We start from the raw sequence: 20,818 nt of genomic DNA, 5'->3' as shown, positions 1-20,818 counted from the left end.
TGTGTGTGTGTGTGTGTGTGTGTGTGCGTGTGCGTGTGCGTGCGTGTATTTGTACGCGTGCGTGTGCTAAGCAGTGTCAATAGAGAGGGATTCTCCTGTGGATGTGTTGTGAGAGCAGGATCAATGGGAGGCTAAGGTGTGAGGGCAGTCAGGCCACTGTTCCCTAGCCAAGCCTGAGATCTCTTAGCTAACTAACTGGACAGATTCGAGACTCAGTCAAGAGGACAGTCATGTGTTCTGGAACCTAATTTCCCTGACTGAAAGAAGTAGGAGGAGCGGGCGCTCAGATGAAGATGAACGGGCATGTTTTGTGTGTGTGGACGTGTGTAACTATACTTGTGGGGACCAACTGGGACGTTTTGTTAGTCCCCACAAGGTCAACTGCTATTTCTAGGGGGTTTAGGGTTAAGGTTAGAATTAATGTTAGGGTTAGAATTAGGTTTATGGTTATGAACTAGGGTTAGTTAGGGTTCCCGAGTGGCACAGCAGTCTAAGGCACTGCGTCTCAGTGCTTGAGGCATCACTACAGATCCTAGTTCAATTCCAGGCTGTATAACAACTGGCTGTGATTGGGAGTTCCATAGGGTGGTGCACAATTGGCCCAGTGTTGTCTGCGTTAGGGTTTCACCGGGGTAGGCTGTCTTAGTAAATAAGATTGTGCTCTTAACTGACTTTCCTAGTTAAATAAAAAATGAAATAACGTTTTAGGGTTAAGGTTAGGTTTTCGGTCACCGTAACAGTCCTAGCATGTGTGGGTTGGTGTGTGTTGGTTCTTCTATCCTTGTGGGGACCTAAAATCCCCAAAAGTCCCCACCAAGGATAGTAAAACAAGGAACATTTCACCATAAGGACAAAGGCTATTTTAAGCTTAGGGGTTAGGGTTAGGGTAAGGGGTTAGTGTTTAGGGTTAGGCAAAATATGATTTTTATGGAAACTCTGTTTAGGTACCCATGAGGATAGAAAAACGTAGTGTGTGTGTGTGTGTGTGTGTGTGTGTGTGTGTGTGTGCGTGCGTAGAATTCTTGCCACCAACACAATGTTGAATATTTGTGGCATAAAATCATCGAAGCTCTGCAGATTTTGTTGTGAGGATGCAGAATCAATAGACCATTTTTCTTGGTATTGCCCTCAGGTACAGGAACGGCTGAAAATGCATAGCATTGATCTAAAATTGACCCTAGAAATAGTACTGTCAGGAGATCTGGAGAGACCGGGTTAGTCAATTACTAATATACTAATACTCTTAGTAAAAGTATTTATCTTCAACTCACAATCTGTGGATTCTATTCGATTAGATAGATTGAAATTGTATGTTAAACATCACAGCATAGTTGAAAGATATATGGTGCGTAGAAATCCGAAGAGGGTGGCCAGCAGAGATAGGAGGGATGGGCTGAGGGAAGCTGAGGGTTGGGATGAGGAATTGGAGACAAGTGGGAGTAGAGTTGCTGTGCAGGAGATAGAATAATGGTCAAAGATAAAAGTAAAAAATAAAGTCAAAATTAAACATAGTAAAAAGTATGTTTGAATGACATTGAGGGGCAGTGTTTTTACAGCTAATGCCGGTTTGCCTGAGGCTGATGCCGTGCAGGTGTTTGTACACATGCATCTACACACACTCTCATTCAAATACACACAGACACACACACATGTAGTGCCAGACATGCACTCAAACATGGACAGTTGGCATTGCTGTTATGATTTTAGTTGTCCATGATGTCCTTTGTTTAAAAAAAATATATTTTGTATTTTTTGCATTGTTTGCTGTTTGTCTTCTGTCTTTTTTTCTCTTTAGTTCATTTTCTTGGTTGTTGGTGCATTGGGGGGTTCTTGCGGTTGGGGAGTGGAATTCATTGTATTTTTATTACATTTTTTCTTCTTGGGGGGGCTGTGGGAGTGGTCTCGGATGGGTGAGGGACAGCTTTTGGGGAACTGTGGGGGAGATCTTGGAGGGTTCGGGTTCACGTTTTTTGGCCTGGTCTGAGATCTGTCAACGTGCCCTTGAGCAGGGCATTGATCCTGGATGCTTCTGTGTGTCGCTCTGAATGGGAGTCCGTTGGATGACTGGTATGATGTAGTTGTTGAGGGCTTCACTGCAGCTGTATTGTTTGTTTAGGATATTCAAAAGATATATATATATATATATAATAAAATAAATACAAAAATAAACACAAAACAACAGTTGTAGTACAGTAAGGTTACATATGAACTTGATGTAGTGTCAGCAATGGAACTGCATTGTCCTAAAAATAGATAGATGGCTTTAATCAGGCTATACTGTAGTTAGAGGTTTAGAGCCTGAGACAGATCTATGCTCCAGACGCCTACAGTGTCATTGACTCAGCTTCTTAATTGTCATTGATGTCATCACATCTGCAGGAGAATGGACACTCCACTCCAGGCTTCAGTGTCCGGGCATGTAAACTGGGGGATTTAAGGGCCGGTAAAATGATGTGTGTTTATAAACCAATGTGTGCTGTTAGTGCTTGACTGGTTCAGCGATGCTTTCTCTTTAGCCCTCTCTCGCTCTACTTCTTTCTCTCTCTCTCCCTCTCCCAGCCCAGTGCTCAGCAGAGAGTAATAGCAATACTTTCCTCTCCTCTTTCCTCTCCTCATCTCAGGCCGCTATTAGTTAATCCCACTTTAATCCTGTTTAATGGAACTATGCTGTTAGCAGCTATTTGGGACTGATTTACTGCTTTCCACTGGCACCTAGAGAGACGCCCCAGAGCAGAGGAGAGCTGGCTGTACCTTCAGAAGCCCCCTGGTCCCCTCCTGGCTCCTAGTTTCCCTGGTTCCTCTGCCCCCCATGGTCCCCCAGCCCCCCCAGTCCCTCCTTCTCCCTGGTCCTCCAGTGGTCAGCCCCAGTACTGGATGTTTTAGTCATGGGCACCAGTGTCACCATTGAGGAGCAGACCCCTAGAGATAGAGGAGATACATGAATTAATTTTATGCTACTTTGGCTCTCCAGGGGTGTATGCAATGTAAAAGATGTAATATAAAATACTTTTCTTTTTTTAAATGCAATTGTATTTTACCCTAATCTTAATCGCTGTCAGATATTATCAATAGGTTTTAAAAGTAGGATTGCGACATATCAAATTATTTGTCATTTACATTCCTAGTTTCTTTCAGAATTGTATTGTGGTTCGTAGCTGAGTCTACCTTACATCTGCTAGCTCCTGGATCCCCTGCTGTTGTTAGTGCTCTATTGATTTAAGATGATTCGTGCTAGGTGTTTACTCATGTGGACCCATGTTGATGCTCTTTATTGGGAAGCACTAATGGATATTATGCAAACTGCTGAGGCATTCTGCTCCTGCACCAGTGAGGAAGGAAGGCTTTTACAGGCAAAGATAACCAGATTGGTTTACAAAGGAGAGAGACCATTTAACAGATAACAATTGCTGGATGAGTCTTTGCTCTGCATCTTTCACTCGTTCTTTTTTTGTTATTTTTCATATTTTTGTTAATTTCCATATTGAAGGCAAATTACACTACTGTAAAATGATCATCGCAATTGTGAACATCGCCAATCCCATGACAAGCAGTGAGGGAGAAGAATGCACATAATTTCATCAGTCTCAGTCCAGGGTAGTTACAGTACATATCATCAGTCTCAGTCCAGGGTAGTTACAGTCTCAGTTCAGGGTAGTTATGTATTATCGCATCCATTCAGTGTATCCCTGAAGCGTGTCCCTGTAGCGTGTCAGTGTAGCATTTCCCTTTAGCGTGTCCCTGTAGTGCATTCCTCTAGCGTAACCCTGTAGCGTGTCCCTGTAGTGCATTCCTCTAGCATAACCCTGTAGCGTGTCCCTGTAGTGCATTCCTCTAGCATAACCCTGTAGCGTGTCCCTGTAGTGCATTCCTCTAGCGTAACCATGTAGCGTGTCCTTGTAGTGCATTCCTCTAGCATAACCCTGTAGCGTGTCCCTGTAGTGCATTCCTCTAGCATAACCCTGTAGCGTGTCCCTGTAGTGCATTCCTCTAGCATAACCCTGTAGCGTGTCCCTGTAGGGCATTCCTCTAGCGTAACCCTGTAGCATGTCCCTGTAGTGCATTCCTCTAGCGTAACCCTGTAGCGTGTCCCTGTAGCGTGTCCCTGTAGTGCATTCCTCTAGCATAACCCTGTAGCGTGTCCCTGTAGTGCATTCCTCTAGCGTAACCCTGTAGCGTGTCCCTGTAGTGCATTCCTCTAGCATAACCCTGTAGCGTGTCCCTGTAGTGCATCCCTCTAGCATAACCCTGTAGCGTGTCCCTGTAGTGCATTCCTCTAGCGTAACCCTGTAGCGTGTCCCTGTAGTGCATTCCTCTAGCATAACCCTGTAGCGTGTCCCTGTAGTGCATCCCTCTAGCATAACCCTGTAGCGTGTCCCTGTAGTGCATTCCTCTAGCGTAACCCTGTAGCGTGTCCCTGTAGTGCATTCCTCTAGCATAACCCTGTAGCGTGTCCCTGTAGTGCATTCCTCTAGCGTAACCCTGTAGCGTGTCCCTGTAGTGCATTCCTCTAGCGTAACCCTGTAGCGTGTCCCTGTAGCGTGTCCCTGTAGTGCATTCCTCTAGCATAACCCTGTAGCGTGTCCCTGTAGTGCATTCCTCTAGCGTAACCCTGTAGCGTGTCCCTGTAGTGCATTCCTCTAGCATAACCCTGTAGCGTGTCCCTGTAGTGCATCCCTCTAGCATAACCCTGTAGCGTGTCCCTGTAGTGCATTCCTCTAGCATAACACTGTAGCGTGTCCCTGTAGTGCATTCCTCTAGCATAACCCTGTAGCGTGTCCCTGTAGTGCATTCCTCTAGCGTAACCCTGTAGTGTGTCCCTGTAGCGTGTCCCTGTAGTGCATTCCTCTAGCATAACCCTGTAGCGTGTCCCTGTAGTGCATTCCTCTAGCGTAACCCTGTAGCGTGTCCCTGTAGTGCATTCCTCTAGCATAACCCTGTAGCGTGTCCCTGTAGTGCATCCCTCTAGCATAACCCTGTAGCGTGTCCCTGTAGTGCATTCCTCTAGCATAACCCTGTAGCGTGTCCCTGTAGTGCATTCCTCTAGCATAACCCTGTAGCGTGTCCCTGTAGTGCATCCCTTTAGCGTAACCCTGTAGCGTGTCCCTGTAGTGCATCCCTCTAGCGTAACCCTGTAGCGTGTCCCTGTAGTGCATCCCTTTAGCGTAACCCTGTAGCGTGTCCCTATAGTGCATCCCTTTAGCGTAACCCTGTAGCGTGTCCCTGTAGTGCATCCCTTTAGCGTAACCCTGTAGCGTGTCCCTGTAGCGTGTCCCTGTAGTGCATTCCTCTAGCATAACCCTGTAGCGTGTCCCTGTAGTGCATTCCTCTAGCGTAACCCTGTAGCGTGTCCCTGTAGTGCATTCCTCTAGCGTAACCCTGTAGCGTGTCCCTGTAGTGCATTCCTCTAGCATAACCCTGTAGCGTGTCCCTGTAGTGCATTCCTCTAGCATAACCCTGTAGCGTGTCCCTGTAGCGCATTCCTCTAGCATAACCCTGTAGCGTGTCCCTGAAGTGCATTCCTCTAGCATAACCCTGTAGCGTGTCCCTGAAGTGCATTCCTCTAGCATAACCCTGTAGCGTGTCCCTGTAGTGCATTCCTCTAGCGTAACCCTGTAGCGTGTCCCTGTAGCGTGTCCCTGTAGTGCATCCCTCTAGCGTAACCCTGTAGCGTGTCCCTGTAGTGCATTCCTCTAGCATAACCCTGTAGCGTGTCCCTGTAGCGTCTCCCTGTAGTGCATCCCTCTAGCGTAACCCTGTAGCGTGTCCCTGTAGTGCATCCCTCTAGCGTAACCCTGTAGCGTGTCCCTGTAGTGCATTCCTCTAGCATAACCCTGTAGCGTGTCCCTGTAGTGCATTCCTCTAGCGTAACCCTGTAGCGTGTCCCTGTAGTGCATTCCTCTAGCGTAACCCTGTAGCGTGTCCCTGTAGTGCATTCCTCTAGCGTAACCCTGTAGCATGTCCCTGTAGTGCATTCCTCTAGCATAACCCTGTAGCGTGTCCCTGTAGTGCATTCCTCTAGCGTAACCCTGTAGCATGTCCCTGTAGTGCATTCCTCTAGCGTAACCCTGTAGCGTGTCCCTGTAGTGCATTCCTCTAGCGTAACCCTGTAGCGTGTCCCTGTAGTGCATTCCTCTAGCATAACCCTGTAGCGTGTCCCTGTTGTGCATCCCTCTAGCGTAACCCTGTAGCGTGTCCCTGTAGTGCATTCCTCTAGCATAACCCTGTAGCGTGTCCCTGTAGTGCATCCCTCTAGCGTAACCCTGTAGCGTGTCCCTGTAGTGCATCCCTCTAGCATAACCCTGTAGCGTGTCCCTGTAGCGTGTCCCTGTAGTGCATCCCTCTAGCATAACCCTGTAGCGTGTCCCTGTAGCGTATCTAAAAAGCCTAATTTTAAATAATTAAAATCTTTAGATGTTTCACTATTTTTATTTGTATGAAATTCACTAAGGATGGTCCTCCCCTTCCTTTGAGGAGCCGCCAATGACTTAGGCCTATAACACCAATGACCTAGGCCTATAACGCCAATGACCTAGGCCTATAACGCCAATGACCTAGGCCTTTGAGTAACTTTGCTTCAGGTCATGTTATTATATGAATAAAGGAATCTAGCCTGAGAGCCCTTTGGAGCAGGACATGTAATGTCCATGGCCTTTTCATTGCAAAAGTCCTGATTTTCTCAAAAATATATGTGTGCTGGGTTGTGTCCAGTCTGGGGGATGCTTTCATCTCTGGGAGGAAGGACATCAACATTGTACAGCAGCTGAAACCTGGTTCCATCTTTGTGGAAGCTCATTGGCCACAACAACACTAGGCTCCAGACAATTAAAGCTGTAAAGGAGGAAAACAGAGAAAAATAGACAAGACATTAAAACCCCGCCCCCTTGCATACCAGCGATAACGTTCATTGACCCCCAAGTCCAAGCAATCCTCTCAAAGTACAAAGACAACATACCTGAAGTTTTGCTTGTTCACCCTCAATTGTCTCCTGCCAGCAGCATACTACTCTGCATCCCACTGCTGGCTTGTTTCTGAAGCTAAGCAAGGTTGGTCCCTGTATGGGAGACCAGATGCTGCTGGAAGTGGTGTTAGAAGGCCAGTAGGAGGCACCCTTTCCTCTGGTCAATTTTTTTATATGTCTAAATAAATATCCCATTGCCCCAGGTCAGTGTTTGGGGACATTGCCCTGTGTAGGGTGCTGTCTTTTGGATGGGACGTTAAACAGGTGTCTTGACTCTCTGTGATCACTAAAGATCCCATGGCACTTATTGTAAGAGTAGGGGTGTTAAATCAAATCAAATGTATTTATATAGCCCTTCTTACATCAGCTGATATCACAAAGTGCTGTACAGAAACCCAGCCTAAAACCCCAAACAGCAAGCAATGCAGGTGTAGAGCACGGTTAACTCTGGTGTCCTGGCTAAAATCCCAATCTGGCCCTCATACCATCACAGTCACCTAATCATCCCCAGTTTACAATTGGCTCATTCATCCTCCCTCCTCTCCCCTGTAACTATTCCCCAGGTCGTTGCTGTAAATGAGAATGTTTTCTTAGTCAACTTACCTGGTAAAATAAGGGTTAAATTAAAAAAATACTGGTGGAGGAGAAAAGGTTTATGCTGAAAGACAAATTCCTGAAAAATTGGTTATAACCTGAATTAATTAATTCCCGATAGCTTGTTATTGCTTGTTGACTGCTACAGCTGTACTAAAATGCCCTGTACACACTTAACCTGCTTCCGCCCAACAATGGTAATGCATATTTCCGTTAGGGAACACTTACTCTGGTAAGTGTGAGAGTGCAATAACTAAATTTGCCTTTGCAAACAATGCTATTTTTTAAAACTTTGTCTACTCTGTTCAAAACAGATTCTCGTTTTGGGAACAGAAAACTGTATTGAAATCAAATGTTTAATATATGAGAAAATTTGCAGAATTTCGGCCAAATCCAACTCGTTCAGTCTTCTCCCGCTGCCGGTCAGTGGGCTTCCTCTCAATACCATATTTGGGAGTGGGGGGATATGGTTGTGAGTGGAAACACCAAGCGGATGCTTCTCATACACCCGGTGAAATATGTCTCATTCATTTATCTGTGGCAACACTTTGCATGACGAAAATATTAGTAAATCCAATGGATCTTGAAATATCCGCAGGATATTGCAGGATGTACCATTTGACAGAGAAGCCTTGAGTGACAGAATGTCCCAGCCCCCTCATTATTAAAATATATAAATATATACAGTACCAGTCAAAAGATTGGACACACCTACTCATTCAAGGGTTTTTCTTTATTTTTACTATTTTCTACATTGTAGAATAATGGTGAAGACATCAAAACGATGAAATAACACATATGGAATCGTGTAATAACCAAAAAAGTGTTAAACAATTCTAAATATATTTTATATTTCAGATTCTTCAAAGTAGCCACCCTTTGCCTTGGCATTCTCTCAACCAACTTCATGAGGTAGTCAGCTGGAATGCATTTCCATTGTTAGGGACAGACGTTCCGCTAGCGGAACGCCTCACCAATATCCAATGGTATAGAGTGGCGCGAATTACAAATACCTCAAAAATGCAAAAACTTCAATTTTCAAACATATGACTATTTTACACCATTTTAAAGACAAGACTCTCCTTTATCTAACCACATTGTCCGATTTCAAAAAGGCTTTACAACGAAAGCAAAACATTAGATTATGTCAGGAGAGTACCCAGCCAGAAATAATCACACACCCATTTTTCAAGCTAGCATATATGTCACAAAAACCAAAACCACAGCTAAATGCAGCACTAACCTTTGATGATCTTCATCAGATGACACTCCTAGGACATTATGTTATACAATACATGCATGTTTTGTTCAATCAAGTTCATATTTATATCAAAAACCAGCTTTTTACATTAGCATGTTTTGTTCAGAACTAGCATACCCACCGAAAACTTCAGGTGAATTTACTAAATTACTCACGATAAACGTTGACAAAAAAAATAACAATCATTTTAAGAATTATAGATACAGAACTCCTTTATGCAATCGCGGTGTCCGATTTTAAAATAGCTTTTCGGTGAAAGCACATTTTGCAATATTCTGAGTACATAGCTCGGCCATCATGGCTAGCTATTTTGACACCCACCAAGTTTGGCACTCACCAAACTCAGATTTACTATAAGAAAAATTGGATTACCTTTGCTGTTCTTCGTCAGAATGCACTCCCAGGGCTTCTACTTCAACACCCAATGTTGTTTTGGTTCCAAATAATCCATAGTTATATCCAAATAGCTCCGTTTTGTTGTACGTTCAAATCACTATCTGAAGGGTGACGCGCCGGCGCATTTCGTGACAAAAAAATTCTAAATTTTCCATTACCGTACTTCGAAGCATGTCAAACGCTGTTTAAAATCAATTTTTATGCTATTTGTCTTGTAAAATAGCGATAATATTCCAACCGGGAGACGTTGTATCCGTTCAAACACTGAAAGTAGAAAATGGAGTCGTCACATGCACTCGCGCACCAGTGCCATTGTTCTCAGAAGTACCACTCTCCAAAACCCCTGCTGTTTTTCGCCCAGAGACTGCAGAGTTATCATTCCACGTTCTGGCGCCTTCTGAGAGCCAATGAAAGCCTTAGAAAATGTCACGTTACAGCAGAGATCCTGTATTTTCGATAAAGAGGCTACAGAAGGTCAAGAAATGGTCAGACAGGGCACTTCCCATATAGAATCTTCTCAGGTTTTTGCCTGCCATATGAGTTCTGTTATACTCAACGACACCATTCAAACAGTTTTAGAAACTTTAGGGTGTTTTCTATCCAAATCTACTAATTATATGCATATTCTAGTTTCATGGCAGGAGTAATAACCAGATTAAATCGTTTTTTATCCGGCCGTGAAAATACTGCCCCCTATCCCAGACAGGTTAACAGGTGTGCCTACTTAGACGTACATTTGTGGAATTTCTTTCCTTCTTAATACGTTTGAGCCAATCAGTTGTGTTTTTGTGTGTCTTTTGGTAAAAGACAAAGTCCATATTATGGCAAGAACAGCTCAAATAAGCAAAGAGAATCAACAGTCTATAATTACTTTAAGAAATTAAAGTCAGTCAATCCTGAACATTTCAAGAACTTTGAAAGTTTCTTCAAGTGCAGTCTCAAAAACCATCAAGCGCTAGGGTGAAACTGGCGCTCATGAGGACCACCACAGGAAAGAAAGACCCAGAGTTACCTCTGCTGCAGAGGATAAGTTCATTAGAGTTAACTGCACCTCAGATTGCAGTTTAAATCAATGCTTCACAGATTTCAAGTAACAGACACTTCTCAACATCAACTGTTCAGAGGAGCCTACGTGAATCAGGCCTTCATGGTCAAATTGCTGCAAAGAAACCACTACTAAAGGACACCAATAATAAGAAGAGACTTGCTTTGGCCAAGAAACATGAGCAATGGACATTAGTCCGGTGGAAATCTGTCCTTTGGTCTGATGTGTCCAAATTTGAGATTTGTGAGACAGAGAGTAGGTGAATGGATAATGTTCGCATGTGTGGTTCCCACTGTGAAGCATGGAGGACGAGGTGTGATGGTGTGGGGGTGCTTTTCTGGTGACACTGTCTGTGATTTATTTAGAATTCAAGGCACACTTAACCAGCATGGCTACCACAGCATTCTGCAACGATACGCCATCCCGTTTGGTTTGTGCTTAGTGGGACTATCATTGTTTTTCAACAGGACAATGACCCAACACACCTCCAGGCTGTATAAGGGCTATTTGACCAAGAATGAGAGTGATTGAGTGCAGCATCAGAAGACCTGGCCTCCACAATCACCCGACCTCAACCCAATTGAGGTTTGGGTTTGGGATGAGTTGGACCGCAGAATGGAAGAAAAGCAGCTCAGCATATGTGGGAACTCCTTCAAGACTGTTGGAAAAGCATTCCTCATGAAGCTGGTTGAGAGAATGCCAAGAGTGTGCAAAGCTGTCATCAATCTAAAATGTATTTAGATTTGTTTAACACGTTTTTGGTTACTACATTATTCCATATGTGTTATTTCGTTGTTTTCATGTCTTCACTATTATTCTACAAAGTAGAAAATAGTACAAATAAATAAAAACCCTTGAATGAGTGGGTGTGTCCAAACTTTTGACTGGTACTGTATAAAAACATCAATTTACAGCAGTGTAACTTATCTGTGAATAAAATCTATAGTAGATAGCCAGATAAAGTGAGATTGTTATACTTCTACGTACTAGTGAAGTTACTCCTTTCATCAGCTGTAGTTAGTCTCTAACCAGAGCAGTCAGACTGCAGTCAGTGTACTGAAGGACAGCCCTGCTCCAACCCCAGCAGCCCAGGGCTCATTCCTTCTCTACACAAGAGCCCTTTGTGCCCTGTCTTTGCACTCACTGAGAACGACAGCGTCTGGGAGGTCTACAAGTGCCCCTTCAACATCACACTCTCTAAAAATACTGAGCCCTCACCGCATGGCTTAAATAACCTGTGTGTGCTTAGGCTCCCCTTTGGAGGACATGCTGACGGTGGAAAACAGACTACTGCTTTGGGCTGGTTGCTGGTTGGTCAAACACAGACTGCTGTTGCAGTAGGGTTCGGTCTATGCTGCCTGGTCTGTTTGAGGCTTTTCCATCTCTGGCTCCTGAAATGATGACTGACCTGATACAGGGGTCACTCCTTAGTGTGTATCACTCCTCGTTTGAGACAAACATTTGGACACATCCAGGACTTTGAAAGACCCGTTGAAATCCATCCAGTTGTCTGGTTAGATATCCCAAACGCTTGGCGACTCCCTCCCTCTCTCCCTATGCCCCTGTGTCCTAATAAACTGCCCCATTTCAGCCCTAATGTCAACCTCTGCCATCACTGCTCAGCAACCACTCCAATGCCAGTAACTGGGAATAGTTATCCATTTGGGTGAGCTAAAATGCAATTATTCTTGGAACAACAACCGCACAGCCATTAGAGTTTTATGGGAGACAAGGGTGGTCAGGGGTGATGCTTGGCATGCAGAGAGAAGTTTCGCCCTAGCTGGCATCCTCTTCGGTTGACAGGTCAAAGGTTAACCACCTAGAAGATAATTCCCCCTCACAGCAGCATGTCTCTTCATGCTCCACACCATCCCTTCCCCAGACCATCAACCATTGTTTGTTTATTTACTTTTATGTTGTTAACATTGAGTTGTGCAAATACACAGGCTTATGCTTCCTGAGTCTGACGTAGCGTTGTACTATTGCTATCACCACAGTCCTCTGTGATACCAAACGCTGCTATACTGTACGCATGTATCTTTTCCCTTTGTTGCCTTTCAATAGCCTAATTATATCCCTATACAGAAAACAGCTTTTCATGGCTTGGCAATTTTATTGTATGACTGAAATTAATCTTCATTTGCAGTTGTTTTGAAATAGATAGTGATGTGTTTCTGTTATAATTTCTGTTTATATAGGGTGCATCTTAGCGTAATGCATGTTTTAGTGCAATTTTTGTACGTTCTTACTAGGCTCTTACACATAAAAGGCTTGGCCTGATATAACAGTAATGTGTTGCACATTAAATAGAATGTTGCCTTTTAGGCAAGTAATGAGTTTGGGGGTGGTTCTGCCTTTTGTCTGAAAATCCCTGTGTGACTGCATTCTATGCTGAACTACCAAAATAAATAAAACAAAACCATAATAAAACAAATAAAACAATTATTACAATAACGTTTTTTCTTTTTTAAGAGGGCTCATGATTTTAGCTTTTATTGGAGGTTTTCAAAAAAATGAAGGTTTACCACTGAGAGATACTAGCTAGAAGAGAGTAGTGTGTTAACAGTCACATATCACTATTGATTGACAATACAGTTGAGCAGATTATACATTTAGTGAAGTCATCCCATTGGTCTACTATATCCCCCAGTGTGACTAGATTATACATTTAGTGAGATTATCCCATTGGTCTACTATATCCCCCAGTGTGACTAGATTATACATTTAGTGAGGTCATCCCATTGGCTTACTTTATCCCCCAGTGTGATTAGTGAGGTCATCCCATTAGTCTACTTTATCCCCCAGTGTGACTAGATTATACATTTAGTAAGATTATCCCATTGGTCTACTTTATCCCCCAGTGTGACTAGATTATACATTTAGTAAGATTATCCCATTGGTCTACTTTATCCCCCAGTGTGACTAGATTATACATTTAGTAAGATTATCCCATTGGTCTACTTTATCCCCCAGTGTGACTAGATTATACATTTAGTAAGATTATCCCATTGGTCTACTATATCCCCCAGCGTGACTAGATTATACATTTAGTAAGATTATCCCATTGGTCTACTATATCCCCCAGCGTGACTAGATTATACATTTAGTAAGATTATCCCATTGGTCTACTATATCCCCCAGCGTGACTAGATTATACATTTAGTGAGGTCATCCCATTGGTCTACTATATCCCCCAGCGTGACTAGATTATACATTTAGTGAGGTCATCCCATTGGCTTACTTTATCCCCCAGTGTGACCAGATTATACATTTAGTGAGATCATCCCATTGGTCTACTTTATCCCCCAGTGTGACTAGATTATAAACTACTGTCTTTTTATACTGACAGACAGAAGCGCCCAGTCAATCCACTTTGGGGGGGACCAACAACCTAAACAAGGTATCTATTATCTATAGATCCACACTAAGAATGCTTGTTTTAATCACTTGTTTAATACATGTTAATACACCAACTGTGCCCTCTTAAAGATGGATTTCTGAGCGTGCTTTGTACAGGACTATAGTTTAATACAGTTTGTAAGGTTTGTATTAGACTCAGAGAAGGGCTACTTGCTTTTTCATTTTCCTGAGTTGCTTTTAATGTACAGCCTAATCGTCTTGCTCACTAAGGCATGATTTCACCCTTTTCTATGTACGCACGCACACACGCACACACACACACACACACACACACACACACACACACACACACACACACACACACACACACACACACACACACACACACACACACACACACACACACACACACACACACACATACACCTCTCTGTCACACACTGCCTGCAGAGTTCCTGTCTGTCTGTAATTAGGTGTATCTCTGATGACCTGCTGCTCTCTGTCAGTTGTCAGAGTAGTGGGGAATGATAACCTTGGGGCTAGAGGCTGTAACTAACTATACATCTCACCGTCTCTCCTCTATCACTCTGTCTGTCTCTGTCTCTGTAGACAAACAAAGGTGACGCCCTGGCCAACCGGGTGCAGAACACTCTGGGGAACTACGATGAGATGAAGGAGCTCCTGACCAGCCACTCCAACCAGAGCCACCTGGTGGGCATCCCCAAGAACTTTGTTCCCCAGACCCCTGGACCAATGGAGAAGCTAGACCAGCCCAGCTTCTTAACCAAGGGAGGCCAGAGAGGGAGCAACAGGGTGGGCACAGGGAACCATACCACCTCCATGCCCCCTCCTCCCTCCTCTTCCTCTCTGACCAGCTCCAGCCTGCTGCACGGCCATCAGAGCTCCAAGAAGTCCTGGTCCTCCGACTGGTCCCGGGGAGCCCACTGCAGCACCCAGGAGGTGGGAGGTCAGGGGGTGGGGGGCCAGGGGGTCCACGGGGTGGGGGGCCTGGGGGTCCAGGGGGTGGGGGGCCCATCCTGCAGCAGGGGGAAACACTCCTTCACCCATGAGCAGCAGCAGCAGCCCCAAAGACACGAGGAGCTGCTCATCTCACAGGGCGAGGTAGTGGACCACAGGGGAGACTCTAGCAGCAGCCCCTCCTCCTCCTCCACCTCCACTCTCTCAAGGAGGCACGGGGGCGGGCAGCAGCAGGCCGCTAAGGCCCCGTCGGCGGCCGAGCATGGCAGCTACAAGGACAGCAACACTCATGTTAAGTCTCCCCTGGAGCAGGAGCCGGGCTCCCACGGGGCCAGTTCCCCAGTGGCCTCTACCTCCCTGCTGCCCAGTGGCCTCTCCACGCCCACCTTCCCGCAGGGTCTGCACGTCAAGCCCAGCGCCGTGCAGCAGCAGAAGCCTACGGCCTACGTGCGGCCCATGGACGGCCAGGACCAGATGCCCCTGGACTCCCCGGAGCTCAAGCCTCCTCTGGAGGTGGTGGACGTGGGCTACAGCAACCCAGCTTTTGGCAGCACCATCACCAGCTCCAAGAGCAAGCTGCCCAAGCTGACCCTGACACAGACTGGGGAGGTAGGGAGCTGCATGATTCCCATAACACTACAGTACACACACACTGGCTTGGAGATAAATATTAAGTGCTGCGGAAAGGCCATTTGTTCTGTGTTAGATCGGCTGGCAGTAGGAAGGGGAAACAGGTTCAGCCAGATAAGATTGGTCTGTGACTTTCCCTCTGTTTTTCATTGAGTCCTGGCAGAGACTGAACTTGACATAGTGGAGAGGCCTCATTAATAATCAGCCGTTGATTTTTCCTTCTCTGGCGGGCAGGGCTCCTGCTCCTGAACCCAGCCAGCTGAGGGGCCACAGGGTTAAGGGGCCTTCCCTCCTTTTATCTAGTTCACCATACATACACACATATACCCACCCACCCACGCACACACAGTCCCTCACTATGAAATATTCATCTCCGAAGGTAAATCACTCCTGATTAATAGCCATTTTAATTCACAAGAGCTTGTTTCACTTATTCATGTAACCAGTTCTGACATTTTAAAGTCATTGTTTTTTTTGTTTTAGCCTACAGATTTTGGCTTGTTCCCTCCCACAATATTGTAGGTATTTGGCTTTTTTCCTCCCACAGTATTGTAGGTATTTGCCTTGTTTCCTCCCACAATATTGTAGGTATTTGGCTTTTTTCCTCCCACAGTATTGTAGGTATTTGCCTTGTTTCCTCCCACAATATTGTAGTTATTTGGCCTGTCATGTATACAAGCAGCATATGATGAATACAGTTCAGGACAGATGAGAATGATTATTATTTCGGGAACAGTTCAGGACAGATGATGAATGGTTATTATTTCAGAACAGTTCAGGACAGATGATGAATGGTTATTATTTCGGAACAGTTCAGGACAGATGATGAATGGTTATTATTTCGGGAACAGTTCAGGACAGATGATGAATGGTTATTATTTCAGAACAGTTCAGGACAGATGATGAATGGTTATTATTTTGGGACAGTTCAGGACAGATAATGAATGGTTATTATTTCGGGAACAGTTCAGGACAGATAATGAATGGTTATTATTTCAGAACAGTTCAGGACAGATGATGAATGGTTATTATTTCGGAACAGTTCAGGACAGATGTGGAATGGTTATTATTTCAGAACAGTTCAGGACAGATGATGAATGGTTATTATTTTGGGAACAGTTCAGGACAGATGATGAATGGTTATTATTTCGGGAACAGTTCAGGACAGATGATGAATGGTTATTATTTCAGAACAGTTCAGGACAGATTATGAATGGTTATTATTTTGGGAACAGTTCAGGACAGATGAGGAATGGTTATTATTTCAGAACAGTTCAGGACAGATGATGAATGGTTATTATTTCGGAAGAGTTCAGGACAGATGATGAATGGTTATTATTTCAGAACAGTTCAGGACAGATGATGAATGGTTATTATTTTGGGAACAGTTCAGGACAGATGATGAATGGTTATTATTTCGGAACAGTTCAGGACAGATGATGAATGGTTATTATTTCGGGAACAGTTCAGGACAGATGATAAATGGTTATTATTTCGGAACAGTTCAGGACAGATGATGAATGGTTATTATTTCGGGAACAGTTCAGGACAGATGATGAATGGTTATTATTTCGGAACAGTTCAGGACAGATGATGAATGGTTATTATTTCAGAACAGTTCAGGACAGATAATGAATGGTTATTATTTTGGAACAGTTCAGAACAGATGATGAATGGTTATTATTTCGGGAACAGTTCAGGACAGATGATGAATGGTTATTAATTCAGAACAGTTCAGGACAGATGATGAATGGTTATTATTTCAGAACAGTTCAGGACAGATGATGAATGGTTATTATTTCAGAACAGTTAAGGACAAATGATGAATGGTTATTATTTCGGGAACAGTTCAGGACAGATGATGAATGGTTATTATTTCAGAACAGTTCAGGACAGATGTGACTGGTTATTATTTCGGGAACAGTTCAGGACAGATGATGAATGGTTATTATTTCGGGAACAGTTCAGGACAGATGATGAATGGTTATTATTTCAGGAACAGTTCAGGACAGATGATGAATGGTTATTATTTCAGAACAGTTCAGGACAGATGTTGAATGGTTATTATTTCAGACCAGTTCAGGACAGATATTGAATGGTTATTATTTCAGAACAGTTCAGTACAGATGATGAATGGTTATTATTTCGGAAGAGTTCAGGACAGATGATGAATGGTTATTATTTCAGAACAGTTCAGGACAGATGATGAATGGTTATTATTTCGGAAGAGTTCAGGACAGATGATGAATGGTTATTATTTCAGAACAGTTCAGGACAGATGATGAATGGTTATTATTTCGGAAGAGTTCAGGACAGATAATGAATGGTTATTATTTCAGAACATTTCAGGACAGATGTTGAATGGTTATTATTTCGGAACAGTTCAGGACAGATGATGAATGGTTATTATTTCAGAACAGTTCAGGACAGATGATGAATGGTTATTATTTCAGACCAGTTCAGGACAGATGATGAATGGTTATTATTTCAGAACAGTTCAGGACAGATGATGAATGGTTATTATTTCAGACCAGTTCAGGACAGATGATGAATGGTTATTATTTCGGAACAGTTCAGGACAGATGATGAATGGTTATTATTTCAGAACAGTTCAGGACAGATGATGAATGGTTATTATTTCGGGAGAGTTCAGGACAGATGATGAATGGTTATTATTTCAGAACAGTTCAGGACAGATGATGAATGGTTATTATTTCGGGAACAGTTCTGGACAGATGATGAATGGTTATTATTTCAGAACAGTTCAGGACAGATGATGAATGGTTATTATTTCGGGAACAGTTCTGGACACTGTAAAGTAACACTTGTCAGTAATTGCTGGAGGTTCAGGCAGAGTCTTGTTTGATTAGCATCAACAATACATTTATCCCTCCTTGTAGCCTCTTAGCTTTACACAGTCGGACCATTTTAGTCTGAAGTCAGTTGTGATCTGATGGCTTGTCATGTCACTCCATTTGTTAGCAACAGAAGCAGGGCTGAGAGTCTATTGTTGTGACGGCTTTAGCCTCAACTGTTTATCTTGTACTAATGTTGGGAGGTAAGAGATGTTAATTTTAATGCCATTGGCATTTGTATCCGCTCTCAGCCTTTTGCGGGCTGGAGGATATTTTTGAACCAGACAAAATGGAAGCTTTGCAGGTTAACATGATAGCCATCCTAATGTGTTCTCACCTGAGGTCACTCACTCATTATTTTAGAAAACTCTTTCCACCTGATTGGAATCCACTCCATTTAATCCTGAACATAATTAGCCAAGAAGCACACTCTCTCCCTCTCCATTTAGAACAGCGCATGGGAAGAAAAAAGCTACGTGGGAGAAATCCAATGTTAAATATTCAAACACAATTTGTCCCTTACCATTATAAGCCTAGACAGTCCAAAATGAGAGTGGGTGCTAATTTAGTATACATTGGGGCACCTGGAGGTATATTATAGATCCTCAAAGATGTTGACAGAGGAGGCCATGGCTAAGACTAAGGCTGGAAGAATGAAGGTATTCATGGAGCCTCAGAACTAAGACAGACCTCACCCACTCTGCTCACCAGTAATGAGGATTAATTTACCTCAATTATTCAATTAGGTCATTCATTTCAACCAAATTCCAGTTTTTCAAAGTATCTGAATAATGATGTTTGGTGACCAAGTGATCAGTGAAGCATCTGCACATGCTGTTCTTTGTGAAATTGGACTTCATTTCTCCTGTTCCTACTCTTTACAAATCAATCCCCTGTAGCCTCTGGCCTCGCTCCTTCCCCAGATCCTGCCTGTGGCCAGCCTCACTAATTGAGCGACCATAAAGGGGCGGCAGGTAGCATAGCGGTTAGAGTGTTGGGCCACTAACTGAAAGGTTGCTGGATCGAATCCCTGAGCAGACAAGGTAAAAATCTATTCCCTGGTAGGCAGTCATTGTTAATAAGAACTTGTTCTTAACTTGTTCTTAACTAACTTGCCAAGTTAAATAAAGGTAAAAAATAAAGAAAATAACATGTGGAAGGCCAGGCAATACACTCCAACAAAGAACTGTGTTTGTAGTACTCTTCCTCTTACAGGAGGATGCTGGGAGGGCTTGAAATACAGTGTCTTCTGTGAGATTTACTCATCTATGCACCATATCTCAATATAGCTAACCAGGAAATAAGGAGATAAACAACAATAAACAAGACTGACATATGATTTAACAGGTTGACACACGGGCACCCAACTGTGGTGAGCCAACCAGATGTTCCCTTCTTTTAATAGTGTAGTCGAAGGCCATTCCCCGCTCCAAACTGCGGTATCTTGAATCTTGGAAGCATATGGCGCAGTTACACCATACAGTTAACCATATAGCCGGGCTGAAGACCTGGGGGATTTGTAGAGCTGCTCATCGTGCCCTGGATGCAGCCAGCTCAGAGGAAAATGGAGATGGATGTTGTTATTGGAGCGGGAAGGGAAGCAGGGTTGGGAGGGGATGAGAGAGACCCCCTGTAGAGCAGAGCGGGGCCCAGCTGGGGAGAGAAGATGGGGGGCGGAGGGGGTAGAGATGAGCGCCATCTCCACTCGCTCACTGACAGATGAGTCACTGGGTAAGCGACGGGGAGGAGGAGAAAGATGGAGATAAAAAGGGAGCGAGAGAGAGTGACTGAAATTGAGAGACACGCAGAGTTAGTCAGAGCGAGACAGGCAGACTGAAATAGCATGGGAAGGGGGTAGAGAGAGAGAGAGAGAGAGAGAGAGAGAGAGAGAGAGAGAGAGAGAGAGAGAGAGAGAGAGAGAGAGAGAAGAGGAGCTTCCTTTTAAACACATCTCTCATGAGAAGAGAAAACATCTTCAAGGACATTGATTTGATTTTGCTTGGCTTTGGTTTGTTAAAAGGAGTAGATTCTGTTGAGCTTCCTATTTGGCTGTTGTTTTGGCTACTTATTATTCTGAGGTTTATTTATCCATTTTTCTCAACAAGGCATAGAATAACTAAAGCCTGTAAAATCCTCCCAGGCTGCGTTCTTTCTGATGTTTTCAAGGTCCCACCTGGAAAGCCTGTGTTTTAGTGTATGTGGAAATATGCATACTCTTGGTAATTACTCTCCCGCTCATAGCCGTGTGCTAGAGCCCATCCCTAACACTACACAACCCGTTGTTGTTGTTTTAAAGCTTAATTAGATGATCTTATCTTCCAGCTCCTCCATCTAACAACCTCCTCTTCTCCCTTTACAAGCCCAACCCTCTGAAAAGAGAAGAGAGATATCACTGTTCATCCCCCTTTTAAATTAAACGGGTGTGGAAGAGGATACTTGTTCCCCTTCACGGGCATGAAATGTTCCTCTCATCCTCAGCTCTGCTACTGGAAAAACTATTTTGACAGGTTGAGTGTCTACTCCGAGAGTGATAAGGGTGTGCTAAATGGCTTTGGAAGCATCCTGTTATCACTGAGGCTATTGATTAGTGGATTAGCTGCATTCACTGCAAAGTCAGAAAGGGCCTGGCCAGCCTCTGTGTCATAGAGGAGTATGAAACATTGACAAGCAGATAACACCCATTGATCCCTCCTAAAAACAGTTATTGCACCAGGCATTACAAAGGCTTTATAGATCGAATA

General features: G+C 43.8%; 1 protein-coding gene across 1 annotated transcript in view; it reads left to right on the top strand.

Annotated features, from left to right (window-relative positions):
* Positions 1–20,818, top strand: part of aff2 (AF4/FMR2 family, member 2) — a 328,554-nt gene that overhangs the window by 84,622 nt on the left and 223,114 nt on the right. Inside the window, exons 3-4 of the mRNA XM_029770596.1 lie at positions 13,604–13,654; positions 14,224–15,201. Coding sequence (XP_029626456.1) covers positions 13,604–13,654; positions 14,224–15,201 — 1,029 coding nt within the window. The remainder of the gene's footprint in view (positions 1–13,603; positions 13,655–14,223; positions 15,202–20,818) is intronic.

Source organism: Salmo trutta, chromosome 13 (assembly GCF_901001165.1).
Source record: "Salmo trutta chromosome 13, fSalTru1.1, whole genome shotgun sequence".
In the NCBI taxonomy this organism is placed as follows: domain Eukaryota; kingdom Metazoa; phylum Chordata; class Actinopteri; order Salmoniformes; family Salmonidae; genus Salmo; species Salmo trutta.
The sequence above is the reverse complement of the archived record's forward strand: the minus strand, read 5'-3'. Positions and strand labels throughout refer to the sequence as shown.